At 43.3% G+C, this 15,533-nt stretch overlaps 1 protein-coding gene across 1 annotated transcript in view; it reads right to left on the reverse strand.

Annotated features, from left to right (window-relative positions):
* Window positions 1-12,379, reverse strand: part of XPR1 (xenotropic and polytropic retrovirus receptor 1) — a gene marked incomplete at its 5' end in the record, with an annotated part of 29,469 nt that extends 17,090 nt beyond the window's left edge. Inside the window, 6 exons of the mRNA XM_010076683.1 lie at window positions 2,822-3,001; window positions 3,235-3,422; window positions 6,949-7,030; window positions 7,534-7,617; window positions 8,037-8,186; window positions 12,156-12,379. Of these exons, the coding sequence (XP_010074985.1) occupies window positions 2,822-3,001; window positions 3,235-3,422; window positions 6,949-7,030; window positions 7,534-7,617; window positions 8,037-8,186; window positions 12,156-12,379 (908 nt within the window). The remainder of the gene's footprint in view (window positions 1-2,821; window positions 3,002-3,234; window positions 3,423-6,948; window positions 7,031-7,533; window positions 7,618-8,036; window positions 8,187-12,155) is intronic.
* Between the last annotated feature and the right edge of the window lie 3,154 nt (window positions 12,380-15,533).

Genomic DNA, 15,533 nt, shown 5'->3' on the forward strand with positions numbered 1-15,533 from the left:
AGGCTCACCCAGGGCCAGCCATTCGGGAGGTCTGTCCTCAGTCCAAGCCATCTAGCTGCACAGCAGCTTCTGCCAAGGTCGGAGAAGCCACACCAACCTTTTCAAAAGGTCCTTCCTCCACTTTACCAACAATCCCTGATTTTATCTTTACCTGTTTCATCACAGACCCTTTTTTCCGCCCCCCATAAACAAAGACAAATTAAAACAAATGAAATGTGACAACAGCTTTGCAGACAGATCTCCCTGAAAAGAGAAAAAATTAATAAAATCCCTGTTGTTATTTAATTTAGAGAGAGACACTTAGGCACTTCCAGATGACAGCATGAAACTTTTAAGAAAGTAGAAGCTTTCCACCTAAAGATTACAGCAGACGAGGAGTCAGCAGATATGTCCATGACCTCGCTAAGGCAGTGGCACCTCAGCCAACTATCCTGGAGACCCTGAGCCCTCCTAGCCCCGTGCCAGGCGCTGTGGCATCCACACGCTGCCCGGGCACAGCAGGAGTCGCAGCCCTGCTAGCAGAGGGTGCTGACAGCACAGGGACCTGCCCGCTGGTCCTCGCTTCCCAGCCAAGAAGTGCCTGCAGCGTCCTCCAGAGAAGATGAGATGCAAGAACAAAGCCATAAAATACCAAAAGCTGGAGCTGAACCTCAGTTTCAAGTAATGGGTTGCAATTACAAATCAATGGTTCCACAATCCGAGCACAGACTTCCTGGTGCTGATCACTGCAGTTTTGCTAAACGCTGAGACAGTAGATATTTGAACCGGAGCTAAACACTTCCTAGATTTTCACCTCTCGCAGACAGGCTCCCTGCGGTTGTTCCACCGTTCCGACGCCCTGCAGAGAGCGTGGGCATGCAGACACTGCGCCATCCCCTGCGCTCGGATCCGATTCCACCCGGCAAGCCGCTCTCCTCTGCCTACACAAGCTCAGCGGCTTCTCATCCGGCAGCAAAGGGGCAAAGAACGCTCACTAAGCATGCAGGCGAGAAAGAAGAGCCTGGCGTGGGAATTAAACTTACTACAGGCTAAATACCCTTTTTTCCACTCAGAGGAAGATCAATTCAGATGTAACTTGTTGGTTCTGATAATCCCTGAGGGACTACAAGCAGTTGCTGATGATCACAGGTGGACAAAGTAAGGCGCCTCGATCCATCAGGAAATGCTACGACACACTAAAGGATGCTCCTGACTTGGTTCTAGAAAAATTGAAGGTGCCAGTAATGCTCTGCTACACCTGATATGTCAGGCTTCATTTTGGCTGGAAATGAAACATATCAAGCACGTGAAGAAAAATGCTCACCAATCCAAAATCTGTGTGAACAGCACAGTTCTAAGAACTGTGCTATTTAAACCTCCTTTCACCTGGATAGGTGCTGGCAACTGCGTGGAGGAATAAAATACACCCAGCCGGCCAATTACATTGAATAAAAATTAGAAAAGCCTAATGGCTACTCTTTATGTGGTTTGTCTGGCCTCTTTTTTCCTTCTTTCAGCATAACACACAGAAGTACTGTGTCATTTTCCACCATTAAGGTGATCTAGCATTTTGATGAAGCTTTTTTCCCCAGGAGACCTTGGGATGAATTGGCCTCTGGGCGCTCGAAGATAAGTCTGTATCGCAGCCTGCCGCTGGGATGGAGCAGCTACTGGAAGCTGCCTAAGAGCTCTGTGAAGACTGAGAGTCTTATCCTGTTAAGATATTAAGGTAAATTAGCACAGATATTGCCCACGTGGTTAGAGCACTTCCAGTGCTTCCCCTGGCACCAAGGGACAGCAGTAAGACTAATGAGGCTTGGGACTAAAGGCACATCTCTGAGAGATGGCTGAATGCTGGAAGGCAAAAAAGGAGGGAACTGCAATAGGAGTAAGCTAGCAAATCAAATAACAGAGGTAAGCACACAGAGGTTAACTAGCTGTGCACATACCTGCATGCACACGCTTGAAGCATGACTCTACGTTTCATCTTTGTCATGTTCCAGATAAAGTTAATTGTTTTAATTGGCATTAAAATGATTCTGCGAATAACATCAGCCAGCCAAACCCTCTTCCGCCTGATGCTCTCAGAGCAGTGCCAGCAAGAATAAGGTATCAAGGGAACCAACTTGATTAAAGTCAATTTAAAAGGGCATACAGGGTGGGAATGAATGTGTGAAACAGCCATATGGGAAGAAACTGAGGAACCATCCAACAAGTTAGAAAGCTGTTCTTTCGGAGCTCCCACCTATAACTGGAACACTGAAGTAGCACATGTATTTACATTCAATTTACCAGATTTATCCTACCTGGAAAATAGGAGCTGGGTCTCAAATAAATAGTTTAAGACCACAAGAAGATTTTCTAAAAAAAAAACCCACCCGTGAACATAATTTTATAAGCAGTCACCTTTGCAAAGGTTCCCTCTCCATCAATGAACGTCTCAATGTTGGCACTCACCCAGTGTAAGCATCCATGCAGAGCCTCAGAGCACTGTAGCCCTCAAACTCTTTTGCTACATTAAGGAACAAGCAAGTAAAGATATCCGAGTGTCTTTATGTAAGCATAAGTATGTATACAGCTGCCTACAGGAAGATTAACAAGTAGCTACCCGCAATATGAAGATAACGGTAAGACTGGTACGGACAAGCAGAAGTTGCTTCTGTAAACCCATGCTCAACAAACATTTGCAGTCAATACCTTATCAGGTCTGCCCAAGGAATACACATCTACAGGGGTATAGCACCCTCCTTCCTGACGGTTAGTAACGCTGGTAGATACTTCAAACTGCTACAGCCCAGCTACGGCATTTTTACTGCTTATTAAAATCATGTTGGAGACTTACCAATAGTTTGAGCAGCCAAAAACGGGACTTGTAATATAAGGTTTTGGTTGGGTTGATGAGAAAAAGCAACATGAAGCCGTACAAGATGAGCGGATTCACCTGCATAGGGATGTGGGTGAATTGACCATATATACATGCCAGCAGGCTCAGGCACCACAAAACCCCCAGGAAACCAGCAATCTACAGAAAGATAGAAAAAAAACACATAGATACCTTATGAAAACATAGCTCCAAAACCTACAATGAATTCTCATTATAAGAAAAGAGAGAGCAGTGCTCAATCCTGTAATTTAATCAGACTTCAGCAACTTCCTCTTCTAATTGCGTTAGAACTCCTTGCCAGGAAACAGTGGAGGATTTATCCTCCCGATATGCCGCACAGCTCAACCACTCCTACGATCTCTTCTCTTTACCTCAAAGAGGTGCTGATGGGACAAGTTGCTGCGGGGATTGAGTTCGAAGATGAGGACATGATTGACTCCAGCCTGTCTCCAGCCATATGTGTTGATACCCAGGAGAAAGAGGAATTCTATCAGGAGAAAGCCACCTCGATAGATTCTCACCAGTGGCCACACATTTGGTCCTTCTATAAAAGCCACACCTGGCAAAGACAAAAAGGAGATGACCTTAGCCATAGCACAAGACATGTCACGAAGCAAAGCTGCCCTCGGCTGCTTTATGCTGGTTCTTAGGGGCTCGGCTGTACCCCGAGAAAACAGGGTACACTCGTACACACCTGCGTATTCCAGCAAGGGGAGGACTTTCTGCCTAACCTGGCAGAGGATTTAGGAGTGTTCTGGGGAAAATTAACGCTCCAGCTGGTGTAGTCAGGGCATTAGCAGCATTTTAAGTCCCTTGTCTTGCACTACAGGCACGAGGGACAGCGCTAGCATAAATCGTGACTGTAGGCACCTAAATGTTCTGGTTTAACGGAGATGAAATCCCAACAGACAGATACACAAACACTTCAGCTTCCCACAAAACCAAGAAGCACCATTTACAGCATCTAAAACAATGCTAAACTGTGTCTCCTCACTGAGCTCAACTGGAATATAATACATATTCATAACTGGCAATAGAATTGCTGGCTGCACCCAAACAGAAAACCCAACATAAGGCAGCAAACACTGGAAAGCCTGTTGCTTCCTTTGTTCAGTCTTCAGGCTTTTGGAAACAAAATTTGCTTAATTTCAAACAATGAGCAGAGCAGCCTCATACAGCAGCAGCTTTCTCTAGCACAGCCCCCTTATGCAAAATATTGTCCCCTGGTTGCCCGATAACGGGTTTTACGAGAAAGGCACAAATAAAATACAGTTGTTTGAACCCTCACTTTCAGTTCCATGGAGTGTTTCTCACCCATATGCTTTTTAAGAGGGGAAAAAAAGGACATCAGTTTTACAGAATCGATGCTGAGACGCTATCCTCACAAACCTTCCTGTCTCTATTCCAGCCTTAAATTTTTCAAACATTTCTTCAGAGAAAGCATATCTTTAAGAAGTTTCATGAGTTCAGCATCTGTACTTTGTATCACATGAAATTATGGAGGAACAGCGCCAGGAACAATGACTCGAGAACTGCTGTTTCCAGTTTAAAATTTAAAGAGAATATTGGATTCGGGCAGAAGAGAGTCAAATTTTGGACAGAGATGACAGACACCTTGAAGAAGCTGAAAGAAAAGAGTCTTAAACATGGAATTGCAAAAGCACGCATTTCAACTTTTAATCTGAAACGCCTGAAATTCCAAACAGGACAGAGCAGCCCCAAAAGTACAGAATGAGAAACAACCAGACAGACCAGGACAGATGTGCTGTGTGCTATCCGAGACAGAACACCCACACAAAGGCTCATCCTGAGTTGAGCACAGTTTAATATGACAGGATAGCATATGACTTCCATAGCTAATGCTCACTAATCTTATTTCTGGACTCTCAGGGTAGTAGAGGACCATAATTGCAGCGTGGAACGGCAGCTGGTTCTGGAGAAAAAGCAGATACTGAACAATACAACGCCCTGAGCTGCAGGCGCCACAGAAGCTGAGAGTATTGCTATATAGTCTCTCCTCTGACCCCATCTGGTTTAGCTTCTGCAGTATAAAGGCCAGGTTTGATTCCCTTTTCATGTTTCCTAATGGAACCGTTTTCTTCACTCCAGCTGAGCAGTTTGACCAAAGACCCTCAAGCACCTCGCTTGCGGGAAGCGCCCAGCAAAGGTGTACGAGTCTCAAACCGGCGCCACCCAGCCCAGGGTTCTGTGCTACAGCCCCGAGGCAAAGAGATTTTCCATGCACACACTGTTTCCACTTAAATCCCATACAAGCCAAGCCACCTCCTAGAGTCAGCAGGTACATGACACTCGATGGACTCATCCCTTCAGCAAGCGCAGGCTCTGAACATGGTGCTCAGCGAGGGAGATGTCCCTGGGGACAAGCCCAATGGCATCTCAGCCCAGTTCTCAAACAAAAGACAGGGCACTGCTGCAGCAAGAGTCTGGAGATTTTGCACAAAACCTTACAGGTTTCTGGTTACTAAAACACGTGCCCATTTCCATGAGCTTTCCAACTCAATCACACACGAGTTTGGCACCTAGGAAACCTGATACAGAAACAGTGAGGCCTCAAAATTAATACTCTTTAGCGTGACACTCTCCTGGGATCCACCTGCAGCAGCTGCAGCCTTCAGTGGACCCTAAGTCATTGTGAACTCCTCTCTATAAAATGTTGCTGTTCTGCTTTTAAAATCAGGTAGAGTGCTTTACTTCTAGAAGTCATGTTTTAATGCTGTTTCACGGATTCTACATACACAATGCTAAAATCCTATCTTAGTCAATCAAATAATAAAAAAAATTGGCAAAAGTAGGAGAGACATTAGCAAAGCAATATCTGATTAAAAACAAACACTTTGCAGTTAGAATAGAGTTTTTGCCCAACATCTGAAGTAACGTACAGATATCAGATCATGTCTGCTGATACAAACACATCCATTATTCACACTGGTTTAGTAACATCTGCTTGAGAGATATAATCATGGTTATGAATTCATTCTCACAACTGTGTTGCTTTTTCATTCTTAATACTGAGAGATAATGCAAACACAACTGGCTTCAATCGTGTTAGCATCTCACACAGAGATCAAACATGTAAGTTACAGGACAAAAAAGATACTATGAATAAAGAACAGCTTCTACACACTAAATGGACCCTTCACACAGACAAGCCAACTTGCTGCCTCTACCATGGCAAGACCAACAGGGAAGCACTGCAAACAGCTTCTCAAGCAAGAAATTTTATCCCAAGAGATGACTGGATCCAATTACAGAAACATCTAATCAAAAATTCTTTTAAGTCAAGAACACAGACATGGGCTTTCCCTAACGCAAGAGCTCGTATGTTGATTTGTTAAGCCTTTGCCTTTGTACTGCCTAAGCAAGTTACACTGCTATTGGAATCACACACACAATTAGTAAAGCTGCTTGTGATTAAGCACCGGATCTGGATCTACAGTACTAACGTGGCTTTTACTCTAATCAGAGTCCAAACTCAGAAGGCACAAAGCAGAATAAAACCAAGGCCTGAGATAAGCAATAATTTATTGTACCTTCTAAACAATCATGCCAAAATCTGACAACCAGAAAAATTAAATTAATTCCATTAATAAGCACCAGGCATTGAAATCCTAGAAACTTCCACATGAAAACGTCCCGAATGGCATTGTGCTCACATGGCTCTCTGTCTGCTCTCATTCTGTGCAGGGAGTCAGTACCCTGCAAAGCTTAAGTTTTACGAGCACCTCTCTCAAGGTGGGAGAGGGCTGTGCATTCACAGAACAGTAACAGAAACATGTCTTTATACACAGATGTTACCCCTCCTGAATACCCCTCCAAGAGTACGGAGGAAACCAGGAGAACAAACCATAGCATGTTCAAAGTCCAAAATCCTTGTATACAACACAAGAAAAAACACAACCTATTACTGAGCAGACCTAATAATTCAGAACAGTGTGATCTGACTCAGACTGATTTGACTCAGAACACCCTGAGCAACCCAGTTCGGATCCAGGCCCTCGCAAAGTGATGAGAACATATCCACAGCAGAGCGTGGGGGCCAGCCAGGGCCAGCCGAGGATACCCACCTGAAAGTATGACAGTGACGTTCAGTGCAATGAACAACCCACAGAACAATCCAACCCTGAAGGTAGTCCAGGCTGGTACGGGCTGTGAACAGAGCAATGGTGGAATTAGGGGGGAGCAAATAGGTTACCAGCAAAGTCAGATTAGTTTGCAGAAAAATTTAAAAGCAGGGATACATAGTTCTGATCTCTGATCACACTCCTGCTCCTGAAGTGAGGTTTTCTAAACTGAAAATGCTGCATAATATTCTTGCCTGTGTTGTTGCTGTGTTGAAACAGAGCTTGGGCATCTCAATGCCCTTTGAAAAATATTCCAGACCACACCAACACTAAGTATATTACTAGCAGCACAAATTTCCTTTTACTGTTTATCTCATCCCCTCATTACCTTGTCTGCATGCACTAGGAACACTAAGCAAGCTGTTTCCAAATCTTCCGGAACTAAAGCAGATTATGTGATCACGCACCCCTGCCAATTTGCAGAGCATGCTCACATCAATTATTTTCCCTACTTGTTCAAATGTTGAATCCAGTTTGGCACCTTGACAAGCCGGAGAAGCAGCTTCGCTATAGAACTCGATCTCTCACCTGAGCTGCTCCTAAGGGTGGAACACGCAAACGTTTCATAGCCTTCTGTCTGTCTCCATCTTCTAACTCATTGGTCACCACTTCCTAAGGAGATAAAGATACACATCACAGAATTTGAATTATAAGCACCAGGTACTGCATTAAAACAAACAAACAAAAAACAGCAATTGATTTCCAAGTTACATTGGAGCCCTTGCCCAACACTCTTCTAATACACGGTGACAAAAAACACGAAAAGCTCACCACGCGGCATCAAGTTATTTCATCAGACAAGCTACGCCTGCGTGAGCTTTTCAGAGTGAAAAGTTACCAGCTGAAGAGAACATCCCCAAATTCATGTAAGTAGTGCCAGAAACCAGTGGCATTTCAAAATCAATTAATCAATTAATCTTGGTGGTCAACACAAGCTACAGAGAGGGTAAAATATTACAGGAATCAGCAGTGAACAAGCAAACGTTGTTTTCCAGTTAGAAGAGGAGCAGTGCCCAGACTAGCATCTCTACCTCTGTTTCGGAGATAAGCTGGTTGATCTTCTTGCAGGTGTAGAAGGGTGCAACCTCCACCTCGGCCACCCGCCATTCCGCCCCCCGTATTGTCTCCAGATTCTTGTCATGCTTCTTTAAGATTTTGCGGAAGCCGGTGAAGTTCAGGTTCTGCAGATGAGGGAAAAGAGTTACTGGCTTTTAACCTCAGTTAGCTCCCGAGAAAGTGAAATGGTTATACTTCCAGTGCTAGCAAAAAAAGAATAGTTGATAGGAGGAATCAAAATTATTGCATCTATTGTCAGGAAGTTTTTGAGTTATTACTTTATTAGAAGTAATACATATCCCTGGCAAATAACAGAAAAAATGTGTGACTCAAGGGTATAAAAAGGGGTGACTTATTCGCAGGGAACTACCTAAACCTCATATTCCCTAAAAAGCCAAATCACTGCCACTTTCCTCCTTAATGCACGAAGCGATGACATTCGTGATGAAACCTCCATGAAGACAAATAACCTTTGGACATCCTCAAAACTTGTATGCTTTGGGTTATTTCAAGACACATTCCCTCTGGGTGGCTACGCCCTACTGCATGCATCCCAGGTGCTGCGACTGGATTAGCAGTGGTTGTTAACGAGCTCTTAACCCAAACAGAAAGCTGCAGAAAGACTATGTTTTGTCCCAACTCCCACAGTCATTACCAATCCTTCAGGGTGTTTTCCCTTCTGAAAAGGCTAGGCTACCAATTTCTAGTCTCTTTAAACTCTACATTGGTTCCAAATCAAGTTCTCTGGATAAGTGCATTATAGAAGGGAAATCTTTGTACAACTGAAAACTTGGGAAAGCTTTAAATGCTGCAGATTGAATCCAGACAAGTGCATCCCCATACGAGCATCCTTTTCCACTGCACACATTGTACCACGACTGCAAAACTAGTTTAGGCTTGCAGATGTGGGAGATGTAACTCTCTAGTCTGTCGAGGTAAGCACACGATGCTGCGTTAAAACAAAAAATAATGGTTGATTTCCAGGTTACACATGAGCCCTGACCCAAGACTCTGCTAATGCACAGTAACTCAGACAGGCAAAGCCCATCACACTGCGTTATGCGGGCAATCGCTTGACAAGATGGATGTGAAATCCTGCGTTTCATTATACAGGAAACGCCACTCCAAAGGCTCAATGTTTCATTGAAGCAACAGCAGGAACGCAGACAGACCACAGCAAGATTCACTTCTAAAAAAAGCTTAGGAAGGAGCTTGGAAAGAAAAGCAGAGAAAACAGCAAAATCCAATGCCCTGGAGAGAGGCGCCAACTACTCACTAAAATTATTTTCAATCTAATTATGCTTATAGAGTGATTTAATACCAGACCCCTGCCGTACAGGTGGGGAAATGAGGCCAGGGAGACAGGAGCAGGAAGCCAACGCATTAACGATCTGCGTTATTGCAGACAAGAGACTTTCATTACTTGCTATTGGAAAAGCCAGCATTCCACCCCAGGGAGAGCAGATCACTATTTCAGAAATTTGAAATGAAAAAAACTACAACAAATGATGATTTTGGTCAGAGATTTTTCTGTAGCCTGAACTAATGCCACTTTATCTGCCACGTGAGCAATCACAGCTTAACTCAGGTATGCCCTGGAAGGTTGGTCACAGCTTCACCACACACCCCAGAACCTTTCCAGCGACGTCTCATCCTCTGGCTGCAAAAATCCTCCAACCCCAAGGTGCACGTGTATGATAAAACCACTGCTGGTTACAGCAGTGCTTCTGACAAGGAACACGCAGCGATGGAACCGTGAATCAGAACAGTCAAACACCGTTTCTGCAGTCAGATGTTTTGTTAAGTCTTGCTATTCATCATGCTTTTCTTTGGCAAGGGGCTTTCTCCCAGCCTGACTTCCATTTCTGCTGGATACTAACCGAATCCATTGAAGTGAATCAACTAATGGGATGTTTTGTCATTAAATGTTAAAAAACCCCAAAAAAACAAGAAAACAAACAGTGCAACTTAAGCAGTAATATTACACAAGATCAAGTAGAATCAAGCAGTGAACTCAAAAAATCTTTGCTCACATACAAGCGTATTAGGAAATGCAGCAGCAAGGCAAACGCACAGCAGTTCAATAGGAGTGATCCAACCTCCACTATTTGCCCTGACAGTGTACTGTATTATATATAGTGTATGCAGGGATATACTATATACTTAATTTCTCAAGATTTGTTGGTTCTAAAACAGTATTTCAAATAAATAGATTTATTTATACACTCTATAATTATATATTGCTGTTAATAATAAATTGATTTTATCAGAAGTTCAATCACTGGTAAGTTAAACAAGTAACAGGTGCCCTGGGGAGAAGTTGCAGTTTCACCTGAGGGCTGGTTTGTGTACCTTAGGAATGAACATGGGCAGCTTTTGCTCTTGCTTCAGTCCTAACAGACTGAGGAATTTGCTTCACACGGATCTTCCTTTCTTGGTAACCCAACTCAAGACTTCAGCATTTCATCAAAGCCTCAGTTTGACATCCATAACGCCGCTGTTCATTTGCTTGACCTCCTACATGAAGGCCTCAGCTATGTCATCTTCCCACCAGGTTATTCTTTTTCCTCTCCGAAACTACAAGAGCTTGAATATTCCTAGTTCTTGTATTCTGAGCTCAAAAGTGGTTAAGAGTGATACGCTGGGATTTGGTTTTACATTTGTTTTAGCACCTGTATTCCTTGTCTTCAACTTCAAGACCAATTTGAACTAATTTTTCTCACTCTCTTTGAAGTTATGTTGTAGAAAGAAGCTCTGCTCCTTTTGGAAGCTGTGAAAGCGACCAAATCCAGATGGGTTTTACATCAATATTTAGCATACATACAATGGACACAGGCTCATGGTAGCAAAAAGCAAAAATACAAGTGTGCCAGATGCCCTTCTTCACTGATGCAGAGTAGGAAAAGATTTTTCAAAGAATGACCTATGTCATCCCCTATTTAAATTCTTTATCAAGCCTCAGAAGTTATTTTCTGTACCCAAGAAAAAGATTAAAAAAAAAAAAAAGAAAAAAAGAAGAAAAAGGTGAAGAAATCACAACAGGTAATTCTGCTTCACTCCATCCTGAAAAGTTACGGATAACTCTGCATTTCCCAGGATTTTGAACTAGAAGCTATCGCTAACAGTTAAATGGCTTTACTGAGAAATTAATAAATAAGTTTCCAGACACGTGCTCAAAGACACAACACTTTAGGAGAGGCACAAACACTCAGAATTTCAGAAGAATTAAGTTTTGTCCATACTGCAGAGTAGCATTCCATTAATTCTTACAGTGAATTTTGTTTAGTAAAATTCTCCAGTACAACGCTGGTAAAGATCTAAATATGGATCCAGTGAATTTAAGTTCAAACATCTTTATTTAACAAGCTCAAACCCCTCACAGTAAGGCACTTAAAAGCATTTCAGAGTATTTAACATCAAAAGAGCTATCCCAGCAAAAAAAGATCTTAACGGTTTCAGATTTCTGTTTCAAGATTTTTGGAACAAAATCAGCATCTGCAATATTTACCACACCTTTTAAGGCCAGAAATCCAAGTACAACTAAAGATCTGCTTTTTCATACTTCAAGGCAAATGAGCCTGTATCCTACAGAATTAAAAACACTGTTTTGTTTTGGTTTTTTAAATGGATGTTTTAACAAGAAATTCTGATATAGCAAGGTCACAGTCACTACCATGGTAACGCCAAGAGGAAACAGTACATCAGTATTTCAAGCTCCATTACAAATATTAGATAAAAGAGCTTCTTCCCCCAACCTGCCAGCTCCAGCCTCGTCCAGAACAACACACTCCAGGAACCCCCGAAGGGACTTTGTGTCCTGACCACGCCTGGGCCAAGGGTGCTGGGGTCAGCCAGCCCAGAGAAGGAAGGAGGAAGGTCCTTCTGCAGGTCAGCTCGGCATTTTTAGCTCAACAAAAAGCAACAAGACGCACACTGCCAGCTGCTAGGCATCTTCCTTTTCCTTAACAATGTTTAGGCACCCCAAAACAAAACAAAAAAATTTAAAAATTGTTTGAATGAGGCAACTCAAGGATACACAAGCACAGAGACATTTAGACACAGGGCTTTGTATAAGCACTTCTTTTTGCAGGTACCTGATAGTTCTGCAGTAGGATGAGGCTGAGGTAGAGCTCGCTGAAGGCCAATTTCAGATCTTTGATATTCCTATGCTGGACGCGCTCTTCGTGGGACAGGTGGAAGACCGGCTTTCTGCGCCGCGGCAGCGTGGAAGCCCCACTGGCTTCTTTCTGTGCATCCAAAGTTGACTGTAACTCAGTCCGAAGAGTAGTAAACCTGCGCTGAGCTTCCGCAAGCTTTTCTGTTTGAGCAAGGGCAGAGACAAATCAGATGAGAGGCCAGCAGTGTAAAAAGCTCTACACCTTTTTCTTAAATAATGTGCCCGTAGGTAGAAAGCACTGCACTGAATAACCTCCCGCACAGCCTTCCACCACTGAGCATTAAATTCAACAACTCTGCCTGTTTCTCTTTTACGAAGCTCCTTCTCGTTAAAGGTTTTAACGCACTCCTATGCACAGCATACACTCTCTCCAAAAACAAAGCTGTTCTATCTGATGGGTTTTAATCAATAAACTCAAAATCAAGGGGTCTGTCCCTTCAGCACAGACTAAGGCAGCATTAAAAGTGGACTCAGACACCTCGACTCCCACCCCAGATCTGATTTCTAGAGGATGCTCGTTCCAGGACCGTATGAATACCCGTGGCGATGGAAGACACCCAACCTGCGCAGCTGCCGCCTGCACCAGGGGCTGTCACCCAGCGCAGGGACGCGGGGGCAGCCAGAGCCGTGGCTGGAGGCAGCCAGGGTCTATCCAAATACCAAAGCTGTGACTGCACGTCTGCTCTGCGCCCAAAGAAAGGCCAGCAGCTTTCCTCAAATCAAGCAAGTGCACAAAAAGCATTAAAAAAAATTTGTTAGACAATATTCAGAAACTCAACAGTTGGTAAACAAAGCACTTTTCCTATCTGCGCGCTACCAACTATGTGTTTACTGTCTTTTTATACAGCAGTTAAAAAAATCAAAGAAAAACCCCACACTTCAAACATGATGCTGAATTTCAGAGCTCAGAGAGCAATGCAACCCCTCTGCAAAGCTCTCAGTGACAGACAAACACAGCTTCTGCTTTGATCCCGAGGTACAGCACTACTAGCTGCTGTGCACGATCCGCTGTCATCATTTATCCTCTTTCCTCAGTTTAGGCTCACGCAGGTTAGAAGCGTTGCCTCATTAGCTACTGATTAAAGGGACAGTCAACTTGAATGAAAATATCACTTTGACGTGTGCTCGGAACGAGTCAGGCTCTCTTCCTCACACCTCAAAAAAGGTGTTCCTTTAAACATCCTGTTTTATGTACCTCCAGAAAATAATCTTTTGGGCTAAATAACAATCTTTTTTGGGCTAAAAACTGAGTAACTGAGATAATTATTTTTATTTTCGTTCTGTACACCTAGTTCCTTCCAGGCTTTTTTCCCCTCGACGCTTCAGTCCCAGCTTTGGCACCTCTGCAGACAAGCTCCACGGCAGACCCCAGGTGTTGGCCAGGACGATGCCAAGCAAGGTCCCGGAGCTGGAGCCCCCTCCACCCTGCAGGACATTCGCCACCGCACCAGGAACCTCGGCATCCCCAGGGCCCTCCACCACCACTGCCCGACAGTCCCGTCTGTCAATTTAATTCTCTTCATCAGGATGTTACATAACAACTTAGCGGCAACTCTCAGTTGCTCCCCCCACCCAGAAGTAAGATTTTACTCTTATGGGAGGAATTCTGACCTTTTCCTCTGTCGTATTCAATTCTGCTTAGATTTAAGAGCAGAACTCCTCTATAAATAATTTCACAGTGCTCTGCATAAGATATTTTCCAGAAGGAGAATGCCTTTCCAAACAGAAAATAGGGATCAATATAGAAAAAAAAGTATGGAAGAGCCTGACGCTCTCTATAACTTTCTTGATTATAAACTTTAATAAAGTAAGAGGCTTTAAAAAGCCAGGAAGCTCCTCTCTGACAACTCCTACAGCTGCAAGGACTCCACCAGAGGCAATGCAGCCCATGGTGGGAAACGTCTGCCCACAGCCTACAACGACATAATATTTAACGTGCACAAGGTCAGACTGCAAAACCAAGAATCTCTCCCCACTTTGGGACCAATCTGGGGAAGAAGTAACATGTATGTGTTAGAGTAGCTGTTAGAATCAAAAGCCTTCAAGTAAATAACACTCACAAGTTCACTCTCTATATTCAAAACATTCTATTAAACCATCTGGTGATACACTGAGGTTTCTTTTGGATCAAATTACTAAATATGGAAGAGGTTAAATTTACATCTTTCCATTGCAAGCACTGTTCCATTGTCTCTATGTCCAGAAAAATCTTAAAAACCATCAGCCTTGTAACACAATCCTTACAGAAAAGATAATGCTTTGAAATACTTATAAAACTGCTGTTGCAATTTTCCTGTTTGCAAACCAACATCCATTAAAAAGCATCACCTCCAAATACAAGCATTCTTCTTAATTTTGCCGAAAAGAATCATGCTGTCTTCTACATATCCATTTAAATCCATAGGGGAGGACAGGAGTCCGCCGAGGATGGGGCTTTAAAGCCAACTGACCCCATCCTATGATGACCTGCCACTCCTGAGAAACGGCAGCTCTGCCACCTTCTCCTCCCTCCTGCCCTCTCTCTTGCACTGACTCCAGTTATCCAGTCCCCCAATCATTTCATCTTGTTAAGGAATGATTTTATCATCAAGACTCATCGCAGAAGCAAAATAAGACAAAATGTGTGCTGCTATTGTTAAATCTTCCTAGGGAGTCGCCTAGGGGAATGGCAAAGCAGAGGAGAAATCAATTTCTCAATTTGCAACATACTCCAAAATACTGGGTAAGGACACTCATTGCTATCACTAATTGAGCACTCTGAAAAGTGACTTTTAAAAAAATATTCCATTCAAGAGTTAGAAAAAAAAGCAGCATACACTTAGAAACTGGAACTGCTCTTGGGTTGCAGCATTTTGCATGACCTGATGCCCACTGAGTCCTCAGCTCAAGTGTAAACCACGGCAAAGACTAAAGAGAGATCTAAAACCAACAGAAGCAGACTTCAACAAAAATCCATGCAATAAAGAAGCAGTTTTGCCCCTAAATCTTTCTAGATCCTAACTTTCGACAGCAGTTTTTAGTCCTCACCTCAACTATGCAATTCCAAGTCGTTTTTGACTCTGTTTTCCAAGTTTAAAGAAAAGTTCACACATAAGGATCATGAAAAAACCTACCACACCTCAGAGCTAGTAAAATCTCCCTCCAAGTTCCAGTGGACATGGTCATGGTTGTGAACAAAACCTGTTTCACGTTCAGGGCTCTGAGCATTTCTGGCAGGCTCTTTTAGCACTCCTTCCTTTTCCTACTTGTACATATTATGTTCAATAATTTTATAGAATCACAGAATGGTTTGGGT

The sequence above is a fragment of the Pterocles gutturalis genome, unplaced genomic scaffold (genome assembly GCF_000699245.1).
Source record: "Pterocles gutturalis isolate BGI_N339 unplaced genomic scaffold, ASM69924v1 scaffold49773, whole genome shotgun sequence".
Classification (NCBI taxonomy): Eukaryota; Metazoa; Chordata; class Aves; order Pterocliformes; family Pteroclidae; genus Pterocles; species Pterocles gutturalis.